We start from the raw sequence: 15,079 nt of genomic DNA on the forward strand, positions 1-15,079 counted from the left end.
CTGTGTTCATTGTATTCTACATTTGTTTCAGGTTTAATTCATTCAAAAGGACTAATATCATACTGCAACATTTGGTAAGTTTGGACTTTGTTTTGCTGGCATTACTAGATTATGGTGTGTAACATAAAATGTCGTTATTAGGGAAGTAGAAAATATGGCAAATTTTGTTGACCTTTATGCCCCATGGTTCCCAATTTTTAAGTATCAAGACTTGATATATACAACTTGTACGAGATGGTAGAAGATTATGAATAAGAGTGTAGATCTTCAAGTCAGAATGTTTGGTTTATTTTTTATTTTTATTTTTAATGTTTGTTTATTTTTGAGAGAGATAGAAAGAAAGAGAACATTAATGTGAGCCAGGGAGGGGCAGAGAGAGAGAGAGAGAGGGAGGGAGGGAGGGAGGGGGAGGGAGACACTGAATCCAAAGCAGGCTCCTAGCTCCTAGCTGTCAGCACAGAGCCCAACATGGGGCTTGAACTAACTGACTAGATTCTACTTGGGATTTTTTTTTTTTTACAGTATTAATATATATTGTGTTACCTTTCCAAAATCTAGACAACTTTCTGAATTTTAAAACACATCTGGACCCAAGGATTTTTGATTAAGGGATTATGGCCTTAACCCTATTTAATGGATCAGAAATTGAGGGACAGAGAGGCTACCTAATATGCCTCAAAGTCACCCAGCTAGAAAATAGGAGGTTGGAATTTTAATCCAGTCAGTCTGGCTCCATAGACTTTCCTGTTGCACTTTACAGCCTGAGGCAGAGTGGGCATTAAGTAATTATTGCAGAATCTATTTCAGTTAAGCCTATGTGGAGGTGGGCAAATTAAGACTGGAATATTCCATCCTACACTTAATTATTTTAGTCAGCATATATACATGGGAGCTGAGGAGTTTCCTGGAAAAAGAACTCAATGTTACGAATTTGCATTTATACACATGTACCCAGGTAGAATAGAAAGACATGACAGAATCCAGATCACCTGGACTATGGTGACTTGAGGCATAAATCACGTTGTGAAAAGGAAGATAAACTCAACTTTCAGCAGCCCCTGAAGACTGAATCATTCTCATCCTAGTGTTGGCTCTTACATGTGCTTCAGAGATCGGCTGTATCCCAAGCAGTCCTTCCGTGACCCTTCTAAGAAAGCCAATAGAGCAAGAGCCCTTTTTATTTCATAATGGAGTGATGAAAACATGCCACTGATGGCAGTATTCTTGTCAGAGTTATGAGAGGTGGACAGGACTAATTTGTGATAATAGTATGACATTCTTACTAACTCTTCAAAGATGAAGACCTGAACCTGGAAAGGAGGGCAAAGTTTATCAAGCTAATGGAAACAAGTGGAACCTATTAGTGAGGTTTCATTTGTATCCATAGGCTGATGTGGACATACTTTTGCAAAACTATTCATGGAAAGGTTTCTTTCTTTCTCCATAATATTCTATTAAATGTTTTTTAAAAATGTTTCTCTAGATTTCAAATATAAACAAAGAGTATGAACAGGGGTGGGGCAGAGAGCAAAGGAGACAGTATATGAAGTAGGCTCCAGGCTCTGAGCTGTCAGCACAGAGCCTGACGCAGGGCTTGAACCCACGAACCGTGAGATCATGACCTGAGCCGAAGTCGGATGCTTAACTGATTGAGACACCCAGGTGCCCCTCCATAATATTCTATTTTAAACTCTTACACAGCAGTTAATGTGCAAAAACTCATTTCTTCTGTATAATTTCGATCTCGACATGGAGAAAATTGTGGTTTTATTTCTGAAAGTATTTCTTTTCTGTATAAAGGTACACTGGTTGGACTGCATGAAATTTCAGACGCTGCATGTATCATTTTCATGAGAGCAGTCAAATCTTATTCTGTATATCTAGATGATCTAGAATCTGCATCAACCAATTTATAGTCTATGGTTTTTGAACAGATATACATTAAGTGCTTGCTTTGTATGCAATGAACTAAGTACTTTGAGATACTATTATGAAAGACAGTTCCTGATTGCAAGAAATGAATAGTCTAATAAAAAGAGAAATATTTACTAACATAAAAGGCTTTTGTACAACAAAGGAAACCATCAACAAAACTAAAAGGCAGCCAATGGAATGGGAGAAAATGTTTGTAAATGACATATCGGATTAAGGATTAGTATCCAAAATCTATAAAGGAGTTAGCAAACTCAACACTTGAAAAACAAATAATCCAGTGAAGAAATGGGCAGAAGACATGAATAGACACTTCTCCAAAGAAGGCATCCAGGTGGCCAGCAGACACATGAAAAGATGCTCCACATCACTCCCATCAGGGAAGTACAAATCAAAACTACATGAGACACCATTTCACACCTTTCAGAATGGCTAAAATTAACAACTGAGAAACAACAGATGTTTGTGAGGATGTGGAGAAAGAGGATCTCTTTTGCATTGCTGGTGGGAATGCTAACTGGTGCAGCCATTCTGGAAAACAGTGGGGAGGTTCCTTAGAAAATTTAAAATAGAACTACCCTACCACCCAGCAATTGTAGTATGAGGTATTTATCCAAAGGATTCAGGGGTGCTGCCTCAAAGGGACACATGCACCCCAATGTTTGTAGTAGCGCTATCATGGTCAAATTATAGAAAGAGGCTAAATATTCATCAACTGATGAATGGTTAAAGAAGACTGTTGTATATATACAAAATGGGTTACTACTTGGTGATGGAAAAGAATGAAATTTTGCCATTTAAAGCAGTGTGGATGGAGCTAGAGTGTATTATGCTAAGCGAAATAAGACAGAGAAAGACATATATGATTTCACTCATGTGGAATTTGAGAAATTCAACAGATTAACATAGGGGAAGGGAGGGAAAAATAAGATAAAAACAAAGAGGGAGGCAAACCATAAGACACTCTTAGATACAGAGAACTGAGGGTTATTGGAGGGGAGGTAGGTGGGGGGAATGGGTTAAATGGGTGCTGGGCATTAAGGAGGGCACTTACTGGGATGAGAACTGGGTGTCATATGTATGAGATGAATCACTTGGTTCTACTCCTGAAGCCAAGACTTCACGTGTTAACTAATTCAAATTTAAAAAAAGGTATTTTTTTAATTTAACAAAGTGTGGTAGAAAGGCCAAATAAAATTAAAGGTGTGAACAAAGGTGGGATAGAGTGATGTTGACTTGATAACCCATGGAAGCTTACTGGAGGAAAATCATTTGATCTGGGCCTTGAAGAATAATTATGGTTCAACATGTAGAGATGGGAATAAGTGAAAGTTCATATAGTCATCCTAAAGTGAATCTATTATCTCCATTTTACAAATGCAGAAACTGAGGCTCTGAGAAGAACTTGCCTGAGGGTGTACAGTAGTGAGTGGCTAAACTAAGTGTGAGTTTGAGTCTGTAGGCCTCTAAAATCTGTTTTCTTTCTGTTCTACGATGTGCTTGTTCTCTGTGGCAAGAATGGTGTCATAGGAGAATAGAGGTTTCCTTCAGGGCTTTCTGAGGATGGGTAGGAGTGCGACACTGGCGGGCCCAGAGAGGTTATCCAGGATCAGATGTAGAGTGACTTGAAGGCCATGCCAAGTAACTTGGATGTTTTTGAAGGTAACAGGGAGTCACTGACCATTTTTGAATGGCAGGAACAAGATTAAAATTGTGTTTTAGCAATGTTTCTCTGGTGGCAGTGTGAAGACCATCAGGCAAAGGTTCTGGAAATATGCCAGAAAGGAAAATTGTAACAATCCTGCATGGCTTACAACAATGAGAATAGAATGGAGTGGAAGAAAAGAGTTGGTTTAGAAATAAATTCTCTGGTACTTGGTAACTGCCTCAAATTGTTGGCAGAAAGAGGAAGAAAACAAGTTTGGTTGAGAAAATGGTGATACCTTAACCTATTCTAGGGAACGGAGGAGAGACAGATTTATTGGGGAGAAATTTGTTGGTAAATTTGACTTTTAACAAATTGAGCATGGGGTACCATGTACTTACTCCTGTAAATCTAGCAGGCATTTGGAAATAGGGGCCCAGGCCTCTGGAGAAATAAAGAAATAGATGCCAGTTTGAGTCAGCTACCTAAAGGTAATAATTGAAGATGGAAAGTAGATTATCACAAAAAGGTGAGAGAATAGAACACACCTAAAGACCATTTGAGAGACTGAAGAATTATGGAGGAATTTACTGATCCAGTTTGAAGTCAGGAAGGATTGAGTGAAGCTTGAGTAATCAACATTCTCTAAATGTTGTTAGATGCTAAGAATCTTACTTATATTGTGCTTTGGTGTCCTGCTTGGGTTACAGTAATTTAAATTTAATGGCATTCAACATTTGCTAGAAATTGGTGAAAATCTTAGGAGTGAGAAGGATATATGATTGGATAAAGGTGAAAGTCAGATGTCAGAAGAAATCATGTTCTGATAGGCTCTTTTCCTGGGCGTTTCTGTGGGTTACAACCTTGTTCAATGGCAGTATATATTACATATAATGGAAGGTGTCTGCTTAAGATCAGGATTTGGGTATCCACAACATGACGCTTGCTTTAGCCTTGTGTTATAGCAGACCTGAGTCACTAGAATGATGGATTATTCATTCAGCTTTTTAAACATTTTTGGGATACCTATGTACCAGGTACTGGAAAGAAAGGTTCATTTCTCACAATGTTTATGAAGGCTCTAAAGTGTTTTCCAAAATGTGATCTGCAAACTACAGGTCCAAAGAAGTAAATATTCCATGATGAATTTTTTAATGAAGTAAGAAAACTGTTCACTGTTTTAAACATTTATATTTAATATTTGCATAATAAGGACTAAAACGTCTTACTGATATTTGTTTAAGATATTTCCCCCCAAACTGATTTGACCATGGGCCATTCTATCCTTCCACATAGCAGCACTAATCATCCTTTTGCACACTTTGGGAAATGTTGCTACTATGGATTTTGCCAGAATAGTTCTATATTCTAGTAGAGTAGACAGTTGTGTGTGTCTTAGGGGTGTTATTTTGGCGAACTTCATGTATTTAGTTTAGCACAGAGCTGTGTTTTGATGGTGTTTCTACATTTCAGCAAGTTTCCTTCATATCTGCTTGGAATAGATGTAAATAATGGGTTACCCAGGGCTTTGGGAATAGAAAAAGTTCTGTGGAGTGAGTTCAAATGGGTGAGATGGTATCATTTTAAGAAGATGATGGAGAAAGTCCATTTAGGGGGTATGATGGTTAGAGCAATAGTTCTAGAATGAGATAAACGTAGGTTTGCATCTTGGTCCTGCCCCAAAGCTGTATGACTCTAGGCGAGTAATCTAACTTCTCCGGGTCTCAGTTTCCTTATCTGTGGAAAGGAGTTTCTGGTATATTACGCATTGAGGTGTTCTGAGGACTAAGTGAAGAGTTAGTCGAATGTTTTACCATAGTGTCCATAGAAAGCTTTCAAATGGGAAGTTAAAAATAAGGAACAGCTTTTGCTGATGGCTGTCATAACCCGCGAGCCGGGCTCGTCCCCGGCGATCGGCGGTACCTGTTTCGTCCGCCCCGACTGGCAGGGCGGAGAATCGTTGCTGCGGGTCCTTCTCCTGAGGGAGGGAGAGAAACAGGGGGCAGGAGAGGGAGACGCAGAGAGTAAAGACAGAACTCACGGTTTTCCGATCTGGCGAAAGAGAGCGTTTATTCCAAGAACTGTTCTTTATATAGTCTTGGGGGGGGCGGGGAAGACAAGGCGAGCTGACCTAGGCAGGCTACAGAGTCGAATGCATATCAAAGAAGCGCCCCGACTTTGCCTCAGCAATCTTGGGGGATGGACAACTAACACTGAATATGGTTTTGATCTTTTGTGTGCCTTGGCCACTCACGTCTAGCTCAGCAAGACAGTCGCCAAAGTTATTTTGGCAATCTCCAGCCTCCAGATGCAAATCTTGTTTACTGGCTCACTCAACAGGAGTGATAATCCTCGCCTGAAGGCAGACAGAAAACCTGGCGCCGGGACAGATGGCCTAAGAAAATATTTGAAAATAAAAATAAACGTGAACCTGTTGTCTTCCCTGGATGTATAATAAAGATTTAATAAAGTTCTAATTTCCTTCCACCTTACATCCCTTTTCCTCCTTTATCATGGTTCTGGCTAGAAGCGTTTCTTCTTTTCCTTCTCTGTAGTCCTTTATCTTCTGTCCTTCACTCTTCCCTGCCCAACTTGGGTTGTATGAGAATTCCATTTCTGACTCTAGTCTCTATAATTTTTCCTAATATGGTAAATTTTTCTTCATAGAAACCTTTTCTAGGTTTTATTAAAAATTTGTGATATTTTCAAAAAGGAGATTTAATTTTTTCTGCTGAATTAACCTATACATAAATTATGCAAATACTGGGAACTTTATCTCTTTTTCTTCTACTCTTTGTCTTGAATGATTTTGGCTAATGAATTAATAGTTGTTTTTAGGTTTTGAAAAGGCCATGACTTTTTTAGGTAAGAAAAAAATTCTATTTGTCCATTCATTTACACCACTCTAATGGCATTCACAGGAGATTCTGTACTATTCTTTGCTCAAAGTCTGTCCCGCAGAAATTCTTGGCCTAAGTGCTTGGAAATCCATGCTTAAAAATGTTCCTGCATCATTGAAATAGCAAAAATTGAAAATTACTCAGTGTTTATCAATAGGGGACTGATTAAATTGATATGTAAGAATGGACAGCTGTTAAAAATAAGTATGTGGTGTGCATATGGAATTAGCAGAACCCTGGGAAATTTTCCAGGCCTGGTATTTTCAACAAATTCTAAGGAAAAGAAAGGGATGAAGGGAGAACTTAAATATTAAAAGACTTGAAAAGTATATCCGCTTAAAAAAATAGATGATGCTTTTCAATTTACACTTTGTGTTTACTATACAAATCAGGATAGTTCTATTTAGATACAGAGGGAGAGGGCTGTGATTGGATGTGGGCAGGTGGAGGGCTGGCTGGACAATATTGGGCTTGGGGTTTGATTTTTACCCCGGTTACAAGCTAATAGTTAGCTTTTACTTCATGGATGCTGGCAGAGAATATGGCGCTTGGCGCAGCCTTGAGCATCATGTTTGTATTTGTTCCTCTGGCTCCCCAAGTTCCACTGGGTGACCTAGAAGGCTTGGATGAATTCCTGAATGTATGGTGGGTTGCATTCCAGGACAGCAAAATTGAGTTTGGGGAACCTGCTGCTTTGTAGCAAGCTGTAAGCAAGCCAGCTCTCCTGTCCCAGAGGGAGACATTACCTTTTCTTTAAAGTTGCTTACAGCAAATACAACCCTGAAAATGACCAGGCAAAGAAGGAAGGCAGGCCCTTGGCTTTGTGACATGTATAGCGTTGAAGTGCAAGGAAACCCCAGGGTCCATGCCACATAGCTTCTTGTCACAGCCAAGTTGGAAATAGGGTCATTGCAGACATGAATAGTTAAGATGAGGTAATACAGGAGGAAAGATTACTGGAATAATCCAAAATGACTCTTTCCTTATATAAAGGGAAAATTTGGAGACCAGTATACTTGGAGAAGTCATGTGAAGATTGTAATTGGGCTGATTGAAGCCACAAATGATGAGAAGCTAGGAGAGAGTCCTGGACCAGATCCTTCCCCTCGCCTTTATGGGGAGTGTGTGCCTCCCACTGGCACCTCAATCTCAAGCTTCTGGCCTCTAGAACTGTGAGACAGTAACTTTCTGTTAAGCCACTTAGTTTGTGGTACTTTGAGTTGACAGCCCTAGCAAATGAATGCATTTCTCATGGTACATTTGCCAAAATTAAGAACACTGGTATGTTTCTGTTAACTTTAAACTTTATTTGGATTTCACATTTTTCCATTAGTTTTCTGTTCCATGATCCAATCCCGGACACCATATTTCATTTTCTTGTCATTTATCTTTAGTCTCTTCTGGTCCATGACAGTTTCTGTGTTTTATTTTTGTGACTTTGAAAGTTTGGAGGAGTATTGGCAAGGTAGCCTGTAGAATATCCTTTAATCTGTGCTTGGGTCTGGTGTTTTTGTTTTTAATAAGTAGACTGCAGTTAAAAGGTTTTTGGAGAAAATATCACAAAAGAAAAGCCCCTTCTCATCACATTGTAAAAGAGTATCTGGGTTTTGATGTCAGCATCAGGGATACATGACGTTCACACAACATAGCTGGTAATGCTGACCTTTATGTGTGTGTTCGGTTTATCCCCTCTAAAGTTACCGTTTTCCCCTTTTCATATTCTGTTCTTTAGAAACAAGTCAGTAAGTTCAGCACACACTCAGAAGGTAAGACGACTAAGCTCTGCCTACTGGGTTTTACGTATGTTATTTAGAAATCTTCTGTAAGGAATATCAGCCATTCTCCATTTCCTTATTCAGTTATTGATATCTGTGTGGACTCACGGATACTTATTCTTTGGGTTATAATCGAATATCACATTGTGTTACTCAAATTATTCTAGCTTTGGCTGTTAGGAATTCATTCATGTTGGATCCTGTGTCTTTTTGATATGATCCTATTCTTTTTATATATATTTTTAATACCTCCTTACTTTTTCATACCAGAGGTGTGCTCTGGTCTCCTCATGTTTTCCTTGCAGCTCTGGAATCAGCCATTTCTCCAAGGAGTCCTGGTTGGAACTCTTTAATGGAGATTTGCATTTGGAAATCAAGATCTGAGCTCTGGGAGTGCTCTTTGGTACTGGGGAATGATGGCTTTCTCCAGGGGAAGAGAGCTAGGTAATGTATGTTTGTATAGCAGAGTACACACATACTGTGTACCAACCTGTGTGTGTATACATGTCTGTAGTTGTATCTTATCCTATACACACACACACACACACACACACACACACACATACACATACACATATATAAGCTAAGCATGAGTTCATTCTGACGGCATCTCTGACTTTAATCCAGAACCACAGGGCAGGGTTCATTATAGCTTCCCTTCTTGTCTATCTACAGCTTTGTTACTTGTTTCACCCTAGTATACATGCAAAGCAGTTTCAGAATTGTTAATCCCCCCGGGAAAAACAAATTTACCAACTAGAATGCAATGTTGATATACAGTTCCTTTTGTATTTATCTTTACATTTTCCAATCAGATTACTGTTTTCGAAAATTACTTAGGTCAGCTCCCCTGAAGCCATCACCATGATTACTTCAGTGATGATATGTCATACATGTATAATTTAACTAGATTTGTCACAGTCTGCATTCCATGTTGGAATCCTGTGACGTTTTCGCCTTTTTTTTTTTTTAGCATAGTATGTATACATCAAAGTTTACTTTTTGTGATGTCCATTTCTATGCGTTTTGACAAAAGCATAAATCTGCATCCACCACCCCACACCCACACAGAGCAATTCCATCACCTAAAACTTCCCTTGTGCTTTCCCTTAGTAGTCGGCCTCTCCCATTCCCAAGCCCTGATGTGTGTTATGTCCCCATAGTTGTGTCCTTTACAGAAAGTCTTATGAATGGAATAATACAATTTATAGGCTTTGGGGTTTGGATCCTTTCACTTGGTGAATTGCGTCTAAGATTCATCTGTATTGCATGAACTGATAACTTGGTCCTTTTTTTTTTTTAATCACTGAATGGTATTCGATTTTGGATGTACCAGTTTGTCCATTTCCCTGTTGAAGAGCATTTGGTTACTTTTGGTTTTTATCAATTATAAGTAAAGCTGCTAAACATTTGTGTACAGGTTTGTATGTGAACATTAGTTTTTAATTCACTTGGATAAATACATAATGGTGCAACAGCTAGGTAGTATGGTAAGTCTATGTGTAACTTAATAAGAATTTGCCAAATTGTCTCCCAAAGTGGTCATACCATTTTGCATTCTCACCAACAGAGTGAGAGTACGTGTTGTTCTGTACCTTTGGCAGCATGTTATTGTCTGTTTTTGGATTTCAGCCATTTTGATGTGTGTAGTGGTAGCTTTCTTTTTAAGTTTATTTATTTGAGAGAGAGAGTATGTGTGCGAGAACAGGAAGGACAGAGAGAATGAATCCCAAGCAGGCTCCACACTGGCTGTGCCGAGCCCAGTGTGGAGCTCGAACCCATAAACCATGAGCCAAAACCAGCTGAAACTTAAGAGTTGATCACCCAACCAACTGAGCCACCCGGGCCCCGCCTCATTGCGGTTTTAATTTGCATTTTCCTAATGATCTTCAGATGATTTTGAGCATTTCTATGTTTGTTTACCATTCCCATATCTATGGTGAAGATCTTTAGATTTTTTTTTTGTTTGCCCATTTTAATACTGGGTTTTTCTTACTGAGTTTTAAGAGTTTATTCTGGATGCAAGTCATTTATCAGATATGTGATATTCAAATATTGTCTTCCAATTTCTGGCTTATCTTTCATTGTCTTAATGTCTTGTGCAGAATGGACGTTTTTAATGGTGATGAAATTCAATTTATCAATGTTTTTCTTCTTTTATGGATCATGCTTTTGGTGTTGTATCCCATTAAGCCTTAATGTTTGGAAGGCACTGTGAACCAGAGTTTCAGGGATGGGACCCTCACAAGTGTTCCTGTCCCTCCTCCAGGGCATAGGCGGCCGCTTTTCTCCTTTTCCTTTGCCCCGGTTGTGATTGATAAACGCTGAAGTCTTTGGCAATGGTTTTGAGGTTCTTCTCCAGTGAGATTAAGGCCTTTATTTTGTAGGCCTCCCTTTCTTTCCCCTACTGCAGTGAGGCTCCCCCAGAATGGGGTGACAGACTTTGAATTCCTTCCTTACTCCCCTGTGGATTTAGCCTTTTGTTTCGTATGGAAGATGAGCGGAAAGGATTTCTCTGTACCTGTTGGTTCCCTGCCCCCGCCAGCACCACACAGGAGCTTTCTCCAGTTTCCCCTGGGAGTTCCTGGGTTGGGTTCCAGGAGGAAAAGCCAGCCAGAGTGGAAACCCCTGCATGACTGTGACCCCCGCAGGAGCTTCATGCGATCATAACTTGCCCACATTTGGCCTCCAGCAGGTCATCAAAAATTCTAAATAATTTTCCTAAAAGCTTTTGCCTGAAGTAAGCAAATATTTTGGTCCTGTGTCTCCCTGAAGGCACCTGTCGCTTTTCAGATTTTATTACAGCCATTTGCCCAGTGACCTCAGTTCTCTGAGCTTAACAGAAGCCATTAATTTGCAGTCTCTTCAACTTTTTTTTTTTGTTATAAGGTCAGAATGAGCATCTTTTCAGCTCTCACCATTTCTGAGCTGAAACCAAATAATTTGTTTTTGAAACAAATTATTGAAAGTTTTGAAAGATCCTTCCATATTGGTTGATGATTTATATAAACTGTTCAGTGAAAACCATGATTTTTTCTGTCAAATTTGACTTGGGTTCAAACAGAAGTTTGGTTAGTATGGAGAGAGTTGAAAGTTTATTAATACTTGTATTTAACATATTTGTATGATAGGAAAACTTTTATCTATATTTTAAGATCTAGAATGATGTGGGTATCCGAAAAACATAGCTTTTTTAGTCTGTCATCTGTTTTTTCATATGAGTAAGGGTTTTGAAGAGGGTATTGAAGGGGGGCAGAATATGCCATCCTTAAAATATGGACTTTGGCATGTGAATTATTTTGAGCTGAAGGCAGTCAAGATCCAGCAGATTGGGGAAATGCTTTTTACCTCCCTCACAACTCGCAGAAAGAAATTAGAAAGGAGGATTGTACCAGGAAGGGAGCTATTACCAGGGACAACTTGTTATATTTGAGAGACTTACCTGCATGACAGGATAAACTTTTTTTTTTTTTACCAAACATTTGCTCTTCTTACCTCCTGGTGAATTGCTTTCTTCTCCTTCGAAATATCAGACCCTATTTCTTTTCTTAGCTCAGGATGGTATATAAACTTCAGTCGCCTGGCTGCCTTTGAGTCTCACACCTTTGTGGGCCCCCTTAAGAAATAAAAATTTTCTCCAGTTAATCTGTCTTTATTACAGTGGGGGAAGGGTTTAGCCAAGAACCTGGAAGGGTAGGGGGAAAATTATTAATTCTTCCCTGCAGTATTATGAAATAAAAGATTTATTATGGGAATATGATCTTCCACGATACTGAGAAGCAATGAGAGGGTCTAGAGAAGGAGTCAGAGGGTCAGAAAACTAACCATCCTTCCTACTCTTCCACTAACACAAATGGGTCAGTAGGAACTTGGAAGAAAATCAGAGAAGCCAGGTACTTTAGCTGCTAGTTGCTTTGCAAGGCAGGTGTTAGGCGAAATCTGGGGAAAGCTGTGTCTGCTGGTGGACTTGGTATCCCTTTTGGTCTGGTTTCTTTTGTCATTTTTGTGTATAGTTTGCTTTTAAAAACAGAAATGTTTTTAGTACCAATAAGGTAAGAAAATGAAAAATACAGTTTGCTAAGTCATATGTTTACTTAGTATTTTTTTAGGGGCTGAAAAAATAGATTTATTGCTATTTCTAAAAGTCAGAACTAGAGGAAGAGTAAACATAACAACAGATGTTATACAAACATAAGTAGAAACAACTATTTTACAAAAACATGTACTTGAAACATACTTTTGTACTAGAAACTATGAAAAGTAACTCTTTAAATGATTTTAACATTTGTTCTTCCTTATATACAGTTGAATTTCAAGTGGGAGAACAAAGATGCTCACAGCTCTCTGGCCCTTGCTTTGTGAAAACCCTTCCTTAAAACCTTCTGGAACGTTCCATGAATCCAGTGTATGGTTTAGCAGGAAATAGGGGCTCTTATCAGTGCATACATGTTTGCATGTTATCCTGTCTTCCTCACTCCCCCACACATGTGGGAGCATTACTAGGGTTCAGGGGGACCTCATAAACAGTCAAACAAAAAAGCCCTCTGGAACAAAGCCTTTTAATGAAGTTCCCTTTTGGAGATTGCTTAGTATCTTTTAAACTTAATCTATTACTCTTATTAAAAAAATTTTTTTTTGTAAATACTGGTTTAAATAGGTAGTAAATACGTATGGCACAAAACTCAAAAAGTTCAAAGGGGTCATGCACTAAAAAGTCTTCCCACCCCTCTCTGTGTCCACTGCTAACCATTCTATCAGTGTCTTCTATATCTAGCTAGAAATACATTCTGTGTGTAAAAATGTGTGTGTCCATGTACAGAGTGGATGAGTAGCATCGTAAACACACTGGTTGTTCCACAACAGTGTATGGAGAGGTCACTGTTTCATTCTTTTTATTTTATTTTTTTAATGTTTATTTTTGAGAGAGGGTGAGTAGGGGAGAGGAAAAGACAGTGAGAAACAGAGAATCCCAAGCAGCCTCTGCGCCATCTGCATAGAGCCCAATATGGGGCTTGAACTCATGAACCGTGAGATCATGACTCAAGCTGAATCCAAGAATTGGACACTTAACCTACTGGGCCACATAGGTGCCCCTGCCTCATTCCTTTTAAAGCCTCTGTGGTATGCATTTTTGTATGAATGGCTATAATTCACTTAACCAGCCTCCCACTGGTAACATTTAGGTCATTTCTAGTGCTTTGCCATTACAAATGACACTGCAGTGACTACTACATTCATTTTGCCTATACGTAAATATGTGTATAGGATAAGTTTCTGGAACAAGAATTACTTGTGTCAATGTGTATGCTTTAAAAGATGTGTTGTCAGATTGTTTTTCCTAGGTTCTGTAATAGTTTTTGCTCGTACGGTGTCTGTTTCCTCACTCTCTAGATATCACAGGATACCAAACTTTTTGCCAAGTTGGTTACAACTATATTTTACTATAGTTATTGATCTTAAGTTTTAATTTATTAGTTTTTAACGAATGCTTGGGGAAATTTTTATTAGCTGATATGAGGTCTATATGAATAGCAAACTCTTTCCCTATACACAAATAATAAAACTATTAAGTGGATGCCTTTTAAAATGTTAAAAATAAATGTGAATAAAAAGCTAATTGAAATAAATCCAATGAAAGATATGGAAAGTTTCCACTCAGGGAAATATAAACTTTTGAAATAAATTTTAAATTATCAGTAAAACACTTGATATTACAAAAGTGTCAGTCCCACTAAGTAGGTCTTTAAATTCATTGCCATCTTAATCATACTCCCTGTAGAAGTTTGTTGTAGATATTGGCAAGTTGACTCTAAAATCCATAAGAAAACACAAAAGATCAAGAAATGTTAGTGTTGAAGGAGAACAACATTGGAAGACTTTGGTATGCTATCTACAATGATTAAAATAAAATCGTAATAAAAACAATGTGGTGATGAGACATTAAGAAGCCAATATGATCATTGGTACAATATAGACCCACATTAATATGGAAATAAGAATTACAATAAAAATGTTACTTCAGAGCAGTGAAGATTGGTTTTATCACTAAATGGTGCTAGATCATCTGGATAGCCATATAGAAGACTAGCTATGGGAAAATTCCTTTAGTCAGTTTGCAGCTCAAACAAGTCATAATTTGGATGACCTACAAGAATGGACAGTTTGGGCCTGCCCTGGCCATACATAGCATCATGTACCAGGAGTCCAATGGTATTCTCCTCTCTAATACTAGTTCACTTTTATATATATAATTTATTGTCAAGTTAGCTAACCTGTGGAGTATACAGTGTCCTCTTGGCTTTGGGAATAGATTCTGTGGTTCATCACTTACATACAACACCGAGTGCTCATCCTAACAAGTGCCCTCCTCAACACCCATCACCCATTTTTTTCCCCCAAACCACCTCCCCTCTCATCAACCCTCAGTTTGTTCTCTGTATTTAAGACTCTCTTATGGTTTGTAACTAGTTTTTTCCCTTCCTTTCCCCCATGGTCTTCTGTTAAGTTTCTCAAATTTCACGTATGAGTGAAAACATATATCTGTCTTTCTCCAACTGATTTATTTCACTTAGCATAATACCCTCCATTCAGTTTGTTGCAAATGGCAGGATTTCATTCTTTCTCATTGCCAAGTAGTATTCCATTGTATATATTAACCACATTTTGTGGACATTTGGGCTCTTTCTGTAATTTGGCTGTTGTGGATAGCACTGCTATAAACATGGGGCTACATGTGCTTCTGTGTTTCAACACTTCTGTATCTTTGGATAAATTCCTACTAGTGCTATTGCTGGGTTATAGGATAATTCTATTTTTAATATTTTGAG

At 38.5% G+C, this 15,079-nt stretch overlaps 1 protein-coding gene across 4 annotated transcripts in view; it reads left to right on the forward strand.

Annotated features, from left to right (window-relative positions):
• HIBCH (3-hydroxyisobutyryl-CoA hydrolase) overlaps nt 1-15,079 on the forward strand; it is a 93,842-nt gene that overhangs the window by 6,791 nt on the left and 71,972 nt on the right. For 2 of the 4 annotated variants that reach the window (XM_029934240.1, XM_029934243.1), the window contains exon 2: nt 32-74. The exons of 1 other annotated variant lie outside the window; for it this stretch is intronic. In XM_029934240.1, coding sequence (XP_029790100.1) covers nt 32-74 — 43 coding nt within the window. Of the gene's footprint in view, nt 1-31; nt 75-8,626; nt 8,697-15,079 lie in introns of those variants that run through there. One more of the 4 variants, XM_029934241.1, reaches the window with a different exon arrangement.

The sequence above is a fragment of the Suricata suricatta genome, chromosome 3 (genome assembly GCF_006229205.1).
Source record: "Suricata suricatta isolate VVHF042 chromosome 3, meerkat_22Aug2017_6uvM2_HiC, whole genome shotgun sequence".
NCBI classification, from domain to species: domain Eukaryota; kingdom Metazoa; phylum Chordata; class Mammalia; order Carnivora; family Herpestidae; genus Suricata; species Suricata suricatta.